This window comes from Miniopterus schreibersii, assembly GCF_964146895.1.
Source record: "Miniopterus schreibersii genome assembly, chromosome: 2".
In the NCBI taxonomy this organism is placed as follows: Eukaryota; Metazoa; Chordata; class Mammalia; order Chiroptera; family Miniopteridae; genus Miniopterus; species Miniopterus schreibersii.
The window spans coordinates 20,133,187-20,150,452 of record NC_138102.1 but is presented as its reverse complement, the minus strand read 5'-3'; the positions used below and the strand labels follow the sequence as shown (position 1 = coordinate 20,150,452).

The following is a 17,266-nucleotide window of genomic DNA, read 5'->3' as shown; positions in this document are numbered from 1 at the left end:
CTTGCTATTTCTGTCAGTGTCAGCATATAAACATATTTTTTTTAATGAAAAATAAAATATCCTCAATAAAGTGGTAAAAATTATTCTTTCTTTAAGTCTTAATAAAAAGATTGTCTATGGAACAAATTTTAAAATATCCCAAATAACAGTGAAAGCCTGTGGCTCATGGTCCTCCTAACATGACACTAATTCTATGAAACAGCGTTTGGTTTCACAAGCTAGCTGAAGCTGATCTCTGTTCTATAAACTAAGCTGCCAATTTTTCATGTGCCTAACTCTTTCCAAATTTTATTTGTTTTTTGAAACTAGACAAAGATAATGTAAATTAGACATGATAAAAGATTTTCATGCCCTGGCCAGTGTGGCTCAGTTGGTTGGGAGACATCCCATGCACCAAAAGGTTGCAGGTTCGATTCCCAATTGGAGCACATGCAGGGTTTCAGGCTGATCCCCGGCAGGGGGTGTGCAGGAGGCAGTCGATGGATGTTTCGCTCTCACATCAATGCTTTTCTCTCTCTCTCCCTCTCCTTCTCTCTAAAAATGAATAAAAACTTTAAAAAAATTTTTAAGGTTTTCATAAGTGGTAATAATGTGAAAGCTTTTGTGGGAAAGAAAATTAGATTAAAATTATGCAAAAAGATAATAAATTTATTTAATTTCTTCTAAGAAAAAAACAACAACCTTATTCTCAAATGAGACTGGAGTAAACTCCTTTCATATTTACCTTAGGACTAAATAGTTTTGTAAAAAGCAGAGTTATGGTTCAATTTACAAAATGACTTGCAAACATGCCTCCAAAAAATATCCCAACCCAAACAAATCTTATAGTAGAGGAAGCTGAGTAGTGCTGCTATTACCTAAGTCCCATTTACAAATTTGTTTATATTTTTCACAATTAGACAAAAAATTATTAGAAAAGTGCATTATAAATTATTTTTATAGCTACATATTCCAAAATCACAAAAAGTACTTTATGCTCCTGTATTAACCATCATCACACATTTTTAAAAATATATTTTATTAATTTATTTCAGAAAGAGAAAGGGAGAGGGAGAGAGAGAGAGAAACATCAATGATGAGAAAGTCATTGATCAGCTGCCTCCTGCACGCCCCCTGCTAGGGATCGAGCCCGCAACTGGGGCATGTGCCTTGACTAGGAATCAAACCACCATCTCCTGGATCACAGGTCGATGCTCAACCGCTGAGCCACGCCAGCCAAGCATCACACATTTTTTATTTTCAATCTCATTTAGATGTCTTCCATGCTTCTCTACAATTTTTCCCTTTCTCCTAGAACCTGATTCAAACATTTACCGTATCAAGTTCCCAGCTTACCCCATCCCACTTTCTTTACCTAGCCTCCTACTTCACTAAGAAAGGATGCCAAGAGCTAGCTATAAATCCCTCAATGTCCCTCCCTCCAACTCCAAACTTACTCTATCTATCACCCCCTCTGGCTCAGGAAGGTTTCTCAACTCTTCCTCACGCCCCACCATATTCCATCCTTTTGTTTGCATCTTTCCCCCCAATCTATTAGGTTACTCTCCTCTGCCTCTGAACACACTTGAACCACCTAATCCTAAAAATTCTTCCCTCAGTCCTACCTCCCAGTCAAGTAACCACTTTCTCATTTACTAACAAACTTCTGGAAGTATAGTCTACACTATTTTCTCATCCAAACCCCCCATTCATTACTTTAATACTATTTTAAACTCCCGCCACGAAAATCAACAGTATCTTTTTATTGCCAAATCCAACAGTTTCTTTTCAATTCTCACATCACTTACCTACAAAATAATTGTGTTCTTGCTTGGTTTGTATTGCATGACTTTCCTGATTTTCCTACTACCTTTCTAAGGATTCTCTCTCATTGTCTTCTTTTGGATCCTCTTTTGCTGTCACCTACTCTAGATTCTCAAAGATCTCTCCTGGCAATATTACTCAGTTTGGTAATTCAATTATGCTTATATTTGATGACTCTCTCAAATCACTATCTCCAGCCCCCATTCTCCCTCCTAAGCTCCACGTCTACTGTTTTGTTCCCACAGACAACAAACACTGGATGCCACAAAGACACTAAAATTAGACATCAAAAAAACAAAACGAGAAAAGAAAATCACAAACTTCTCTTTAATCAACTGCATACATCGCATCCAGAGCTTGGCACATGATTAACCACCGTTACTAACTGGCTTCCAGCAGAAATGAAATAAAGGCAGCACATAAACCCTCACCAAGCCTTTGTATTTCATATTTTTTTAAGCTCCTCTATTAACCAATCACTACTTCTTTAGGTACAAAAGTAAGCCATATCTTCCCATAAAAACCTGTTCCTCTTCCTTTTTACTCCTACGAAACCTTTATTCCTATGAAACACTAAAACCTCAGAATCACCTTCTGTTTCTCCTGCATCTCTCACTTCCAATTGATATACACCTTGAAAAATGTCTTTCAAACCTATGTTTTGAAATGCATCCAAAAAATAAGATAGATGTGATAAAGCAAAAATAATAAATGCTATTTACAGAATCTAGGTGGTGGATATATGGGCATTCACTGTATAATTCTTTCAACTGTTCTGTATATTTTTAAGAGTTTACAATAAAATTTTGAAAAACAACCTGATCAATTCAGACGCTGTTTAAGCACATGCCCTGTTCTCTCTGCTGAACTGCCCTGGGAGCCTAACTGAGCCATGTCCCCACTCCTTGCCACTTCAATCCTCCTCCCAGGTGGCTCCCCAGGGGTCCCTGCCTCCTGGTATTCACATCCTCGTCGACCTGCCTCCCACACTGTACCAGGAGTGGTCTCTATGACCAATACAACTGTGTATCACTTCAGAGATTAGGTTACAATCTCATCTGCACTTTCCAGATTCCATTTCGGCACATGCTCTCTCCGTGACTTGTTCTGGGAGAACATGTAAACCATCTAGGGATCTTGGTAAAATGCACATTCTGACTCAGTGGGTCTGGAGCAGGGCCTGGGATACAGCATTTCCAACAAGCTCCTAGGTGATACAGATACTGCTAGTTCAGAGAGCAAACAGTGCTGTGAGTATAGCTAACAAACTAAGAAAAAAGAGAAATCAGGGAGAGGTAGATTTCTATTTTTTTCCTGCCATATTTAAATATGTAAAGATAGGGTCAGGTCTTTGTAGTAGTTCAATGCAACATTATCTCACTATATTCAGTTCTACAGAGCAGTGCTTCTCAAACATGAATGTGCAGATGAATCACTTGGGTATCTTATTAAACTGCAGCACTAAGCCTAGAGCAGGAGATTCTGCATTTCCAAAAACCTCCAAGCAACACTGAAGCCTCTGGTCCAAGGACCACACTTTTTGAGTAGTAAGGTTTTAAAAGGCCCCTATACCTTTTTGTTTGTTTAATGTATTTGATTACAGATAAATGTGAAACTTCTATGTCAAAACCACAATAAAGTTAAAAGATGAATAAGTAATTTGGAAAGAAACATTTGCAACATTCATGGCAACATGTATATCTTTTGTATTAATTTTCTATTATTGCAGAAATTACAGCAATACTTTTCAAGTTTCAGAAACATCAATCAGAAAGATAAACTTGAAATGGTTTACAAATGCCCATTTCTCATTCCAGCTTTACCTCCAACTACCCCAGCACCTTTGCCCACCCTATGCACAAGCCTATGCTCCAACCATACCTTACAACTGCCTACACAGTACTAAAATCTTAACTTTTCTAACCTTACTCTGAAAACATACTTTTGTTTTTGTTTTTTGTTTAAATTTTTTTAATTGACAAATACTTATTGAGCATCTAACATACTTATGTTTTGATAATACAGCAAGTCCAAGTATAAGTCATCAGTTTAACGGTCCTCTCCTCTTTCCCTTCAATTGATCTTCCATCTAATTTGCCTATTTATAGGCCAAGCATTTCATCACTCTACCATGGGATTCAAGTCCCACAGGCTACTTATTCCAGATTAAGATAGAGAAAATATAGGCGCTTCTTCACAATTAACCTCTCACTACATGTTTTTTCTCACACAATTTTAAAAAGATATAACTAGCCCGGCCAGGCATGCTCAGCGGTTGAGCATCCACCTAGGATCCAGGAGATCGAGGTTGGATTCCGGGTCAGGGCACATGCCCGGGTTTTGGGCTCGATCCCCAGCAGGGGGCGTGCAGGAGGCAGCGGATCAATGACTCTCTCATCACTGATGTTTCTCTTTCCCAATCCCTTCCCCTCTCTGAAATCAATAAAGATTTTTTGAAAAAGATATATTAAAAAAAAGATATAACTAACATACCATAAAAGCCACCCTTTTAAAGTGTATAATTTAATGGTTTTTAGTGTAGTCAAAGTTGCGCAATCATCATCACTATCTAGTTCCAGAATATTTTCACCACTCCCCCGCCCCAAAAAACCCATACCCTTTATCACCCCCAATATCCCCAGTTCCCCAGCCCCTGGCAACCACTAATCCTTCTATCTTTATAGATTTGCCTATTCTAGACATTTCACATAAGTGAAATATGTGGTCTTTCTGACTAGCATAATGTTTTCCAGGTTCACCCATGTTGCAGAATGTATGCATCAGTACTTCCTTCCTTTCTATGGCTAAATAATTCCATTGTATGAATATACCATGTTTCATGTATTCATCAGTTGATGGACATTTGGATTACTTCCACTTTTTTGGCTGTTACGAAGAATGAGTATGCGTGTGGAAGTTTTCAGGAGGACGTGTTTTCAGTTCTCTTGGGTATATACCTAAGAGCAGACTTGCTGAGTAATGTGCTAACTGTATGCTTAACAACTGAGCAACTGCCGGACTATTTTCCAAAGCCCTGAAGCATTTTACATCCCCACCAGCAATGCATGGGAATTTAACTATTACACTGTCAAACAATGAGGCTGCCACAATTCCTGAAGGAAAGGAGGGATGTGCCCCCCGCCGCCTCCGGGGCGTCCTCTAGGAAGAGCACTGCATCAACAAAGAGGAGTGCTGCAGATTTCTGGCAGGCATGCAAGAAATCAGATGTTATTGGGCCGAGTATACTGAGCAAGGGAGCTGACCGCTCAGATCCAACGGTCCTTTACTCGTAAAACAGAGACGCTGTGTGTAGTAACATTGATGCTGCAGTCGCCGTGAAGATGAAATAAAACCACCCACACAAAAGTGCTTTCCAACACTGATTACTCGTGATTCAACCCTGGGCAGAGCGTTAGGGGCAAAGGGCTAAATGCCCAGGTCCCTCCCCGCGCCCTTCCTCCGCGTTCCTGCCCGCGCGGGAGGGGCCCCCGGGCGACGCGGGGCCGCAGCCGCCCCCTCCCGCGGGAGGCCGACCCCACGAGCCACGCAGGATAAATTGTTAGAGCTCGGAAAACGGCCGGGTCACTTCAGCCTAACCTCGTTCCCAGGCGAGAGACCCCGCGTCCTCTACTTAGCAAGTCAGTGCCGGATCCTTTCCCCCTTTTAATGGTTATACACGTTGACTGTGGTCGAAGCAGAAAAGGAGGGGCAAAGAGGACCGGAGCAGAGCGCCCCGCCCGCGATCCCAGCCTCCGATCTCCACACCCTCCCAAAAGGTAAACAAATATGAAACCCGATCCATTACCAACTCCGGAGGTTTGTCAATCTCAATCGTCCTCACCTCCTCCTGCCGCCCCCCACCCCCGGGACAGATGGCACAAAGCGAACCTGGTGGCTTCCTCCAGCTCGACCCGGCTCCGTCCAGGTGCCTCCAGAGGGATAGTAGCCATCGCCTCCTCCGCCTTCTCCCGGCCAGGTGGTCTCAGCCGGGCCGCCCCCGCGCACCCGCCAGGAAATGGGAGGCTGAGGAGGTTCCGGGCGGGGAGGATATAAGGGTGGAGGTGGCTGCACAGGCACATCTCCACCCCCAGGCCCGTAGTAGCGGCCATAAGACTGACCGTCACTGGGGCCGTAGCCCGAGCGCCTTAGGGCCGACATAGGCTCTACTGCCCCTAAGAGCTTCCCGCCCCCCACAGCCGGCCCAATGCGCAGGCGCCAGCCAGCAAGAGGGAGTGGACAACAGTGAAGGGGGTCGGCCGACAACAGCCAATCCCGGGCCAAGCTCCGCCCCTTCGGCTGCTGAGTCGGAAGGGATGAGGAACCGATGTCCCTGACTTGGCCGACCGATCAGGAAAATGAGGGGCAGCACCGTATTCCTTGAAAAGAATTCATTTTCCCATCACCTATGCATCTAGATTCCTCTTCCCCTCTCTTCGCGGTTGGGGAAAGGGTATTCCAGGGCCTCAAGATGGCCCCGCCTCTTCCTGAAGACAGGCACGTGATACCGGAAGTGGGTGGGGATAATATGGAGGAGTTTCCGGCGTGCCCCGGCGGCTGAAAGCCGGGGCAGAAGTGCTGGTCTGGGTCTGGGCTCGCGTCCCGGTCCCGCCGAGGCGGCGACTACGGTAGGGGGAAGGAGGTGTTGGACGCGCTGGTCGTTCGCCGCTGTACATTGCACCCTTATCTCAGCTCAAAATGAACTATATGCCCGGCACCGCCAGCCTCATCGAGGACATCGACAGTGAGTTGCTCATCTCCTTTGGGTGAAGTCCGGGGTGAGACCCTTCCTCCCGAACGGGTGCCTCTTTCGAGGGACCTCGTAGAATGAGTGTGGGGCTTGGGCGGTGTGTTCTTGGCACAGTTCTGGGTGTTTGGCGTTGACATCCTCCACGGGATGGAGGAGCCACGGGGACGCTCCGTATGTCCAGCTCCTGCCTACCTGTTACGTCTGTCCTGCCCCTGGCAGCCTCCACCAGTTCACCGGCTGGTCGGCCACAGGCTGTAAAATTCATTACTGCTTCCGAGGGACGTGGCTGCTGAGGCCCAAACGCGAAATTTGCCCCTCCGCCCGGTCAACTATCTTCCTCTGCGTTATTTCGATGTACCACTGGTGGATTCATCAAGAAATGAAAATATTAAGACAACAGCATTCGGACTTAATTGCCAGTAAACATAGGCTTGGACTTAATTGTCAGTAAACAGGCCTTATGCATAAACTCTGTAGCCATTTGCAATATTATTTTACCGTGAAGGTCTTCAGCACTTTCAGGTTATGGTAGACTTTTGCCAGAAAAGGTGTTGATTGACTTTTCTGGAAAAGCTGAATCCCTTGAAACTTTCTTCTTTTTTTCTATTAGACAGTTTTCTTTTGTTTTTACTAACAAGATCTCCCTTATTCCTCGTCATTGTCCTGAAGAGGAGCTCAGTTCTGTACAAAAGAGGACCCACTTACAGTTGTCCTTTCTTTCCTTTTGCTAAACTCTCATCTGTAAATTATTTCTCAAGCATCATTTTTGTAATCGTTTTAATCGTGTGATCTGTCTCATTAACTTGCAATTGCTGCAAAATGGTTACATAGTTTCCAACAAGTTTCAAGTCTCATTAGTGTAGATGCAAATTAAAGAGTGAGTGTATAATTAAACTTCTTTTTATCGTCTGAAAACATTTTTAAAATCTAAATTAGTGATTTTGCTAATGAAGGGAAATATACTGTAAATTGGACCAAACTCATACAAATAATCACTGTATAAGCCTATCTGTAATGTAATGAAAACTTAAGTTTTAGTTGTCTAAGGATGCCCTTTTGCCCTCAGCTCTCATTATATATCTGAATTATTTGAGGCCCTAATACATTCTGTCGTTTTATTATAAACAATTTTTGGCCCTCTCTGGTGTGGCTCAGTTGGTTGGGCCTTGTCAGATGCACGGAAAGGTTGCCAGTTCCATTCCCAGTTAGAGCACATGCCCAGGTTTCGGGCTCAATCCCTGTTAGGAGGCGTGCAGGAGGCAGTCAGTGGATGTTTCGCTCTCACGTCAGTGTTTCTCTCTTCCTCTCTAAAAATCAATAAAAAATCTTTTTTAAAATAATTTTTGTTCTCAAGTCTTCTAACCTCTTTTTATAGATTCCAAGCCTCCTCCTTTACTGAGAAGTTCAAAACCATTTCATATGCATCCTTCACTTTCCTCCTCTCCTTAGTCTTTCTAGTATTTTCACCCATCCTCTCATTCATGCAGGAAGTATTACTCCCTTTCAGTTTGTATCTAATACTCTTTCCTCCCACTGCTTCCTTCCTTCATTAATATCCTTTTTCTCTCATACCTTCTATCGTTCTCCCTCTGGTTCTTTCCCCTCATGTATGTTCTTTTCTGTCCATTGCAATTTTTTTTTTCAGTTGTGTCTCCCCATCAAACTTCCATCTATTTTTTCTATCTTTACCCCCAAACCTCTTGAGTCATCTCCATTTTGACTCTTTCTGACCACCTGCAATAAACCACCTCTGTTACCCCTGCGATTTGATTTTTGTTATCAGCACCCTGCTGCAGCTCCATTCTTAAAAGGCATCAGTCTAATCACTCTTCTGAGTCCCACCCCCTCCTCTGCAGGATTGTGATACTATTACATTGTGCTACTGGATTCTTAATCTGTGCTCTTGATTTCTCTAACACTGGCACTTGCTGATTTTCTTACCTCTCCAACTCTTAGTTTCCTAAAATAGATTGTCTCTTAGGTTCCATCTTTGGCCTGCTTCTCTCTTAAATTCTAGATCTCCTGGACTTTAAAAATTATATCACCACTTTGTGGCCTTATCCAAAATTGCTCTAATTCAGACATCTTTGGCATTCAAGTCTTACATTTCCAGCTGTCTTTTGACATTTCTGTATAAGTGTCCTGATAGCACTTCAGAATTATAAACAGCTAATAACCTTTTACTTCTAACTTTTGGTAAGTGGTCCTCCCTGACATGATTCAAAATTCCTACTTGTTCTCTAACTCATCTCTTCAGCACCCCACTCTCTCACACATACCTACATACACAGACTCAGTTAGTTGACAAATCCTTTTACTTAAACTGCACAGTGTTAGTCCTCTCATCGTCTCCCTTCTCACCTCTACCTTAGTTCAGGTCTCTTTATGTCTCAGACTCTGGGAATAGCCTCAGCCTGCTCCCAGTTCTTTTCTGACTTCATTTGCTGTTATTTCCCTTCACACCCTCAACTTTTCACCAACCATATGGTTACATAGCCCTTTTTTCCTCCTGCCTAATTACAAATTTCCCTCCCCCTCCCTGTCACTATTCCCATAACCAAAAATTGTACTTTTCAAGGACCAACTAAGATACACACTCCAGCTAGAGTTTCTCTCAGTCTCATGTAATTAAGATGTACTTTCTTGTGGTACTCAATTATAGCCCAGTTATAAATTATAAATTCAAGGAAGAAAATTGTAAATTCCTTCTGGGAAGAAGCACTGTCTTTTCCTCTGTTCTGCATCTAGAAGGTACTTTATGTGTAGCATTAAATAAGCGAGTGGATGAACTGTTCTAGCTATTCTAATGACTGGCTTATTGTCATTCTTCAGAGTCAGCTCAAAGACACCCCTTCAGAGAGGTTTTCCCTGGCCACCCTCTCTAGCCACTCTTCTGTAGCTACTTCCCTCTTTTCATTATACTCCTTGTTATCCTACTTATTGCCCCATTGTATTAATCACAGTGGGTTATTTTGTTTGCCTTCCTCCACCAGGAATATAATTTCATAAGGTTGGTGACTTTCTGAGTCTTATTCTCTATATGAGGCCTCAGAAGAGCACATAGCGCTCAATAAATATTGAATTTTTGCTCTAGTTTATTATCAGCATCCTCCTTTTACATGTCTGGGGCATCGTTTTTATTTAAAACTCCCCTTGCCAGGCCGGGTGTGGCTCAGCGGTTGAGCGTTGATCTAGGATCCAGGCGATCGGGGTTCGATTCCTGGTCAGGGCACATGCCCTGGTTGCGGGCTCGATCAATGACTCCCTCTGAAATCAATAAAGATTTTTTTTTTTTAAATAAAAATAAAACTTCCCTTGATTCCAAAGTGTAAAATAGAAGCTCTTCTCTTCTAAGTTCAGGGAGGGAAACAATTCTACAATTAAGATCATAAAGATCATCCAGACTAAATTTCTCAATTTTCAGATATAGAAACTGACATGACATTGGGTGGGGATTTAGAGCTAGTCAGGCTTCCTGGCTACTCGCCGGGTCCCTTTTCCACTCTGCCCCACTACTATGATTCTTCTAATCCAACAATTTTCAACATTTTTCATCTCGTGGCACACATAAACTAACATTCTGTGGCACACCAAAAAATATATTTTTTGCCATACTGACAAAAAAAGGTATAATTTTGATTCATACTGGACAGCTATTGTTGTGTTGGCTGTTGTCATATTTTATTCAATGATCTAAGGGAAAAGAGGTCAGTGCCCCTGACTAAATAGTGAGATATTGCATATTTTAAAAATTCTTGCAGCACACCAGTTGAAAATTGCTGTTTTAATCTAAACCCCGGACTACCTTGGTCCTCCAATTTCCCAGGGAGCGCCACCTTAAATACATTGGAAGAGGAGTGGTAGAGCTTAAACTGTCAACTTTATTTTTGTTGTTACCCTGTAAACTCACTGCAGCTAACAGTTTTCATTTTTTAAAGATCTTTTTTTTGTGTCCACAGAAAAGCACTTGGTCCTGCTTCGAGATGGAAGGACACTTATAGGCTTTTTGAGAAGCATTGATCAATTTGGTATGTATTAGTTATAGACTTCTCTTACACTCTGGAGAATAAGAGCTGCCCGTTGTACTTTTGGTATTTCATATTGTAATGTATTTATCTGCAATTTTTTTATGTGTCTGGCATAATGGAATACTGTTTTGAATCATTACATCATTTTTTCCTAAATTATGACTAGATAGTTCAAAAGCTTGTATTTTCAAGCTTGTATTTCTAAAACTGGTTTTCACTAGAACAAATGATTACAGTATTTTGGACTATTTTTTTATTTTCCCCATTAGAGGGAGCCAAAAGATAGAAATAAATTCAGTCCACTGAAAAAGCTGCTCATTTGTACATTGGCTCGGGTGTGACTGCTCTTCAAAGCAGTTCCTGCACTGAAGGTAATCCCTCCCTGTCCAATGAAAATTGGACAGAAGGCATTTTCTGAAGGTTGTTAGGGACCCCAACATTAAGCTCAAGATTTTACACTTATGGGTACATCAGACTCAAGAGGCTCAGTCTTTGTTTTGCATCCTGCATTTTTCTAAAGAGATCTATATTGGCTTCTGTTTCAAGAAACTTCTCAGTTCATTTCAACATTTGTTGGACATCTGCTAGGTCAGTGGATTTGGGCATAAGGGAAAAACAATGTGATTGAGTTATAGAAGATAAAGAATTTGAATATCTGCTTCTAATAAGACAAATGGAAAGAAGAAAAATAATTATTCTTAACATTGGAGTTCTAAGTCTTAAGTCAAGTTCTTCGGACTACTTTGAGGGAAAAATAGTAAATACTGACTACTCTCAGATTACCAGTATGGTTATCTGACAGTGAAAAAATAGGTTTTTGCTGTGTCATAATTCATGGACGCTTGTATTGAGTTAAGTAAATCCTAAGTGCTGAAACAAAGTTAAATATTTGGTAAATCATCACATGCACATACCCATACAACATAGAAAAACTGTTTCCTTCTAAAAAACCAGAGTTTTAATCTCTGCAGTTGTTTAGAGTCTTCCAAGTGCCCTACTCATTTGTATTTTCTTACAGCCATGTTGATATTAGCAATTAAATTGATAAATGAATTTAATTTTTTAAAACTTTTTCCCACCATCACTCATGTATCAGTGCAACATAATCCCATATACTCTCTCAGTTTGCTGTTGGTTAAAAGTCTCTTAAGTAGTATGTCGTAACAAAATAGGAGATTGTTTGAAATTTTAGTTTTCCCCAAATTAGACAGTTTTGAAATCATGTTTAGCTAAATCTATTCTACTCAAACTGAGTTATAGACCTTTACCCAGTAATTTGAACTAAATATCTTTGTTTCTTCCCTGTACACTTATAGCTAATTTAGTGCTACATCAGACTGTGGAGCGTATTCATGTGGGCAAAAAATACGGTGATATTCCTCGAGGGATTTTTGTGGTCAGAGGAGAAAATGTGGTCCTACTAGGAGAAATAGTAAGTGAAAACTGTTAAGCTGCTATGGGTTTTTATAATTATGCTAGTTAGGGTTTTTTGTTTTGTTTTGTTTTGTTTTTTGTCTTTTGAAGAAGGGAAAAATGTGTTTTCCATATTTCACCCAGCTTCTCACAGAAACTACCAGATTAGTTTAGGAAAGCCATAGTTGTAAAAGGAAAGTTACAGAGAATAATTAACTTTGTTTCAATGCCTCTTGACATTGTAAAGATTGACCCCATTAGCAGCAAAATACTGATTTTACCTGATATCTTAAAAAATACCATCCTATAAATATGTTCATTAATAAATTATTTCTGCTATTTCTAATAGCAGAAAATTGAAAAACTTGAAAAGAATAATTCGATAAAGTAAGATATATATACATTGTATATTTTGCAGTCATTTAAACAGTTGGTTACAAGTAGTTTTCATAATTAGCTGTGTTTGGGGAAAGAGTATATATATTCAATATGATACCCATGTTTTTAAGGGGGGGGGAGGGAGAATAGATGTAGAAGTCTTTCTGTCAACTGACCTGATAATGGAGCTCAGTCAGCTTCACTTGATTCCTTAGCTTAAAACCAATGAGGAAGAAGACTAGCTGGCAGGTGTGAAGTTAAATCTTTTAAAGTGCTGTTACTATAGGGGTGTGTGTGTATATACATGTATACACATGTCTGTGCATAAATACATACAAAACTATTTTTTATACAGGGTGGGGCAAAAGTAGGTTTATAGTTGTTTGTATGGAAAATAATACAATAATTAATAAATAATAATACAAGAATAAACTGTTTTGCATACTTACAGCTGTAAACCTACTTTTGCCCAACCGTGTATATAAAGCTTAGAAGTACTCAACATTTTAAAAAAATAAACATGGTTTCATGTTTTACATGAAACATTACTTAAAAGTAGCTTATTTAGTACCTTCAACTTGATCCTGCTGCTTCTGATTATTGGGTTTGCCAGGAAAATAAAATAAAACTTTGACGTTTGCTTGATTTTATGTTTTCCTATTTTGTTTTTAAAGTTTTCAGTAAAGTTTCCCAATACCTAGCCACTTCTTAAATCAGGTTTACAAAAGTGTTTTGAGTGGAGTGATTTGGTTCATAGCTATTTTTTAACAATAAGCCATTTGAGAAAATAAGATAATTCTGCCAGGGTCAGGTTGGTTCAGAGACCTTGTGTGAAATAGTTAGCTAGAAATGACTAATCATTACTGCCCAAGTGCTGCTATGAAATATATGAAGTGCCTTTTTCTAATTTTTAAAATATTTTTAGTGTTTGATATTTTTGGTTCAGTGTATCATTTCTTGCATGTTTATGCAGCAGAAAGTGCCATTTCCTTGTATTATGTAAAGGTTGAAATAAAGCACTATACCACCTGGAGGTGTGAGGGAGGGGTAGTAAATGACTATGAAGTAGTCCACCAGTATATTAAGAGGGGCTAACCCCTCTGGACACTAGGATTATGGGTGATTATTTTTTTCCTTTTTTATACTTTTCTGAATTTAATTTTAAAGAGGAAACGTATTACTTTGCTGTCAGGAGTAAAGAGTTAAGTTAAAATATTTACACATACTCTGCTTCAGTTTTATAGTAGTGAACATCACAGAAATGCTTTCTATGCCAGTTACATTAACACAAATTATCCTTATGTAGATGTATATGTATGTTAGGAGAGGTGAAGTTGTTTGTTCTCGAAGATTCATTGTTTCCTGATAGCACAATTGTGGAGAAAAGTACTCTTCTTATATATTATGGTTTGGATGCTGCAGAATTTTTACAGTGGTACTACTAAAGAAATAATAGGAATGCTTACATAGTTATATGAATCAGTAGCCAGTTTGAAGAAATTAAGTACCGACCCTAGGAAAACCATCTAGATTCTGTAAACATTTCATTGCTTAAGAAGTCCCTGGATTCTGCCTCAAGGATGGTGATGTACAAAGACTTAAGTAACAAGACAGATTGTTGGGAAACAGCAGCATCATAACCACATGGGTAGCTCAATGAGTAACCTACTCCGAAGTCCAAGAGGCAGTACACTAAGCTAAGAACACGATCTTCCCTTCAGCTGCTACCCATGGGTTATGAGGGCAGGTTACACTTGATAACATATATTTTCCTGTGCAGTTAACATTTGACCCAGGGCAGGGTTTGCTTTTGTAATTTGTGTAGCTTTCATCTAACCTCTCTGGTGAGTTCTCCCTCTGGTATGTCATAGCCTGGGGGCTCTGAGGCCTTGGCAGCATCAGAAGATTAGTATCCAGTGATAGCTGGAACATCTGGAGAGTTTGTGTATGTGTAATGCCTTCCCAGAATTTTATCATTGGAAGTCAGAAGAGGGTAAGAAATGAGACCCAGTTACGAAGAGAGTAATACCTGTCTGTTCATTTTAAGGAGAATGAATTGAATCTGTAGATAATAGTGAGATGCTTTTATAGCAAGATTCTGCATTACAAGATTGGTTATCAAATGTTTATGATGTGTTTAAAAATAAAACTATTAAACATATGCCATATTAAGTGAAGAAAATTACAGTCAATATTTGCATTGTGGGGTTTTTTAAAAGTCAGTATATACATGGAAAAACTGGAAGAATATTCATCAAAATGTTATCCCTCCATACTGAAATTAAGGATTTCTTTTTTCTACTTCTGTTTTTTAAATGTTATACAATGAGCATGTATTTTTTTTAAATAATGGAAAAAATTTTTTAGTAAGCAAAACAATTTTTTTTTTTAATCCTCACCCGAAGATGTTTTTCATTGATTTTTAGAGAGGAAGGGAGAGAGAGACAGACAGACAAACACATCGATATGAGAGAGAAACATCGATCAATTGCTTCCATACTTGCCCAACCCCGGATCAAATGTGAAACTTAGGTATGTTCCCTGATCAGGAATGGATACGGAATGATGCTCTTCAACTGAGCCACACCAGCCAGGGCAGTAAGCAGAATAGTTTTTAATTAAAATAAGAGAACTATATTGGGGCTGAACTGTTTCAGTGATCTAACAGGTCTGCTGAGATTTTCCTAGAAGACTTGTTGCCATAGATGGGAAAGGAGTCTTGTGTTACAATTTAAAGACTCCCAATTAATGCAACAGAGAGACAGTTTATTGCCTTTGGGGGCGGGGAGGTGCTTCTTTGAATCAGTGTTCTCTGCCTTCTTACTGAGCAACAACTCCCAGAAATTAAGCTGACTTTGATAATGTAAAAATACAAAATTTATCTAAAGCCCTGTTGGCCTCGGTAATTTCTCTCTTGGATTCTCTTGGGTTGGAGAGATAGCCCTAATTTTTTTTTCTTTTTAAGAAAAGTAGTTTGAGGGGTTTTTTATTTTAATATATCTTTATTGATTTTAGAGAGAGGAAAGGAGAGGGGGGGATAGAAACAGCAATGATGAGAGAGTCATTGATAGGCTGCCTCCTGCACACCCCCTGCTGAGGATTGAGCCTGCAACCCGAGCATGTGCCTTAACCAGGAATTGAACTGCGATCTCCTAGATCATAGGAAATGCTCAACCACTGAGCCACGCCAGCCAGGCAGGAAAAGTAGTTCTTAACTAATGTAGGACTTCAGACAACCTAAAGCTTTATTATACAAAATACACACTGTTACTCTTCCGTATTACCACATTCATGTAAGTATTCTGTAGTAGGGTGGCCAGCCATTTCTTTGTAAAACTTATCTGTTCCTAGAAGGATATTTCAGCCATGCCACAATTATGAAAAATAACCAAGTCTGACATAGGAATCCATTTGCCTTGAGATGTATAGTGTTTTCTAGTTTTGGTCATCAGCTAAAGTTGCTTAAACCTGCTTGTTTTGTAGGACTTAGAAAAAGAGAGTGACACACCCCTGCAGCAAGTGTCCATTGAAGAAATCCTAGAAGAACAAAGGGTGGAACAACAGACCAAGCTGGAAGCCGAGAAGCTGAAAGTTCAGGCTCTCAAAGATCGAGGTCTCTCCATTCCTCGAGCAGACACTCTTGATGAGTATTAACTCTTTTGCTCAGGGACTGTTGCTCTTGGGGAGCAGGGGTTGTCACTGAGTGAAAGTGGCATTCTGGTCACCACACACATTTGACTAGAGACTGTAGGATTTTGAAAAGTCATTTTTCTTTTGAATTCTATGAACATGAATATGCAACATGAAGAAATCATGTGGCTTTTTTTTCCTTAAATAATGAAATCATCGTTTAAAGAAACAGCTGGATGGACTCCTTTCACATATCACTGTGGATCCAGCAACTACTTCTCTATGTTGCTCTTCTCACCCCAAATTACAGTTTACAGGGGACAGTCTTCATTTGCTTGTAAATAAAATATGAATCTCAAACTGTCATGTTATTTCCCAAGTTTGAGTTGCCTCCAATGAATAGACAAAATTAAATTTCTGGTCTCAAAGGTATAAACAGTACGCATACTGGAATTCCCCCCCCGTCTCACTTCCAAGTTGCTGGTTACTTTCAAAGGAATATTTTCATACTAAATATCTTGTGGGTCCTCCCCTCTCCCCACTGATAAAAAAAAAACACATTTCGGCCTTCAAGAAGGAGCTATCAGTATGTTTCACAGTTACTGGTTATAACAAAAGCCTCAGGTTTGAGGAACAACATCACTACTGAAGTTGCTGTTCCAGCTTCAACAGCTATTCAAAACTAGGTTCCCATAAGATCCAATATTTAACTAAGGTGGCTTTTTCTCTAAATCTTCTGTTAATTTAGTTTTGTTTTCTAGCCCTTTGGATTGAGTCTTGAGCCTCTTATGCTATTATCAAAAAGGAACACAAATGAAATGGTATTTCAGTGACTGTTACATCTAGGTTATTCCTGGGTGACCACCTGGTGATGCCATTTTTCTGGTTTGATGTTGACTCCATAGTAGGTGTGACAGGCTACTTGAAGAGAGTACTGTGTAGTTCAGTGGACAGTGTACTGGACTAGGAGTTTAGGAGACATAGGTTAAAATTTTTACTTCGTTCTTCCCCTGGCACCTTGGCTTGAGCAAGTCCTCAGATTCTCGGGGTTTTTTTGAAATAGAATTATTCCAGGTATTTCCTTTTCATAATCTGTTGAGCAAAGATGTCCTTTTCATAAGATTTTTGTGCAATTCCTATGTCTGAATTATTTTATAGCATTACATATACTTAACATTTCATGAGCTTGGGTGTTTTCAAAACTGCCCCAAATGCCTGTAAACCGTTTGACCCCTGAGCTATGTATTCATCATTGAGTTGGTTTTAA

The 17,266-nt window shown here is 39.9% G+C and overlaps 2 protein-coding genes across 2 annotated transcripts in view; one reads left to right on the top strand and one right to left on the bottom strand.

Moving 5' to 3' along the window:
• BAG4 (BAG cochaperone 4) overlaps positions 1-6,094 on the bottom strand; it is a 30,294-nt gene extending 24,200 nt beyond the window's left edge. Inside the window, exon 1 of the mRNA XM_081127958.1 lies at positions 5,692-6,094. Within this exon, the coding sequence (XP_080984084.1) occupies positions 5,692-5,961 (270 nt within the window). The 5' untranslated portion in view covers positions 5,962-6,094. The remainder of the gene's footprint in view (positions 1-5,691) is intronic.
• Positions 6,095-6,267: 173 nt separating this feature from the next.
• LSM1 (LSM1 homolog, mRNA degradation associated) lies at positions 6,268-16,365 on the top strand. The gene is made up of 4 exons (XM_081127960.1): positions 6,268-6,544; positions 10,510-10,578; positions 11,895-12,010; positions 15,853-16,365. The coding sequence occupies exons 1-4, from the start codon at positions 6,499-6,501 to the stop codon at positions 16,021-16,023; spliced, it is 402 nt and encodes a 133-aa protein (XP_080984086.1). The 5' UTR covers positions 6,268-6,498; the 3' UTR covers positions 16,024-16,365.
• Positions 16,366-17,266: the final 901 nt, after the last annotated feature.

Excerpts from the sequence above, each read along its gene's own strand:
- LSM1 (XM_081127960.1), top strand. The coding sequence starts at position 6,499 with ATGAACTATATGCCCGGCACCGCCAGCCTCATCGAGGACATCGACA. Across the intron at positions 6,545-10,509 it reads CCTCATCGAGGACATCGACA|AAAAGCACTTGGTCCTGCTT; the intron begins GTGAGTTGCTCA and ends TTGTGTCCACAG. Across the intron at positions 10,579-11,894 it reads GAGAAGCATTGATCAATTTG|CTAATTTAGTGCTACATCAG; the intron begins GTATGTATTAGT and ends GTACACTTATAG.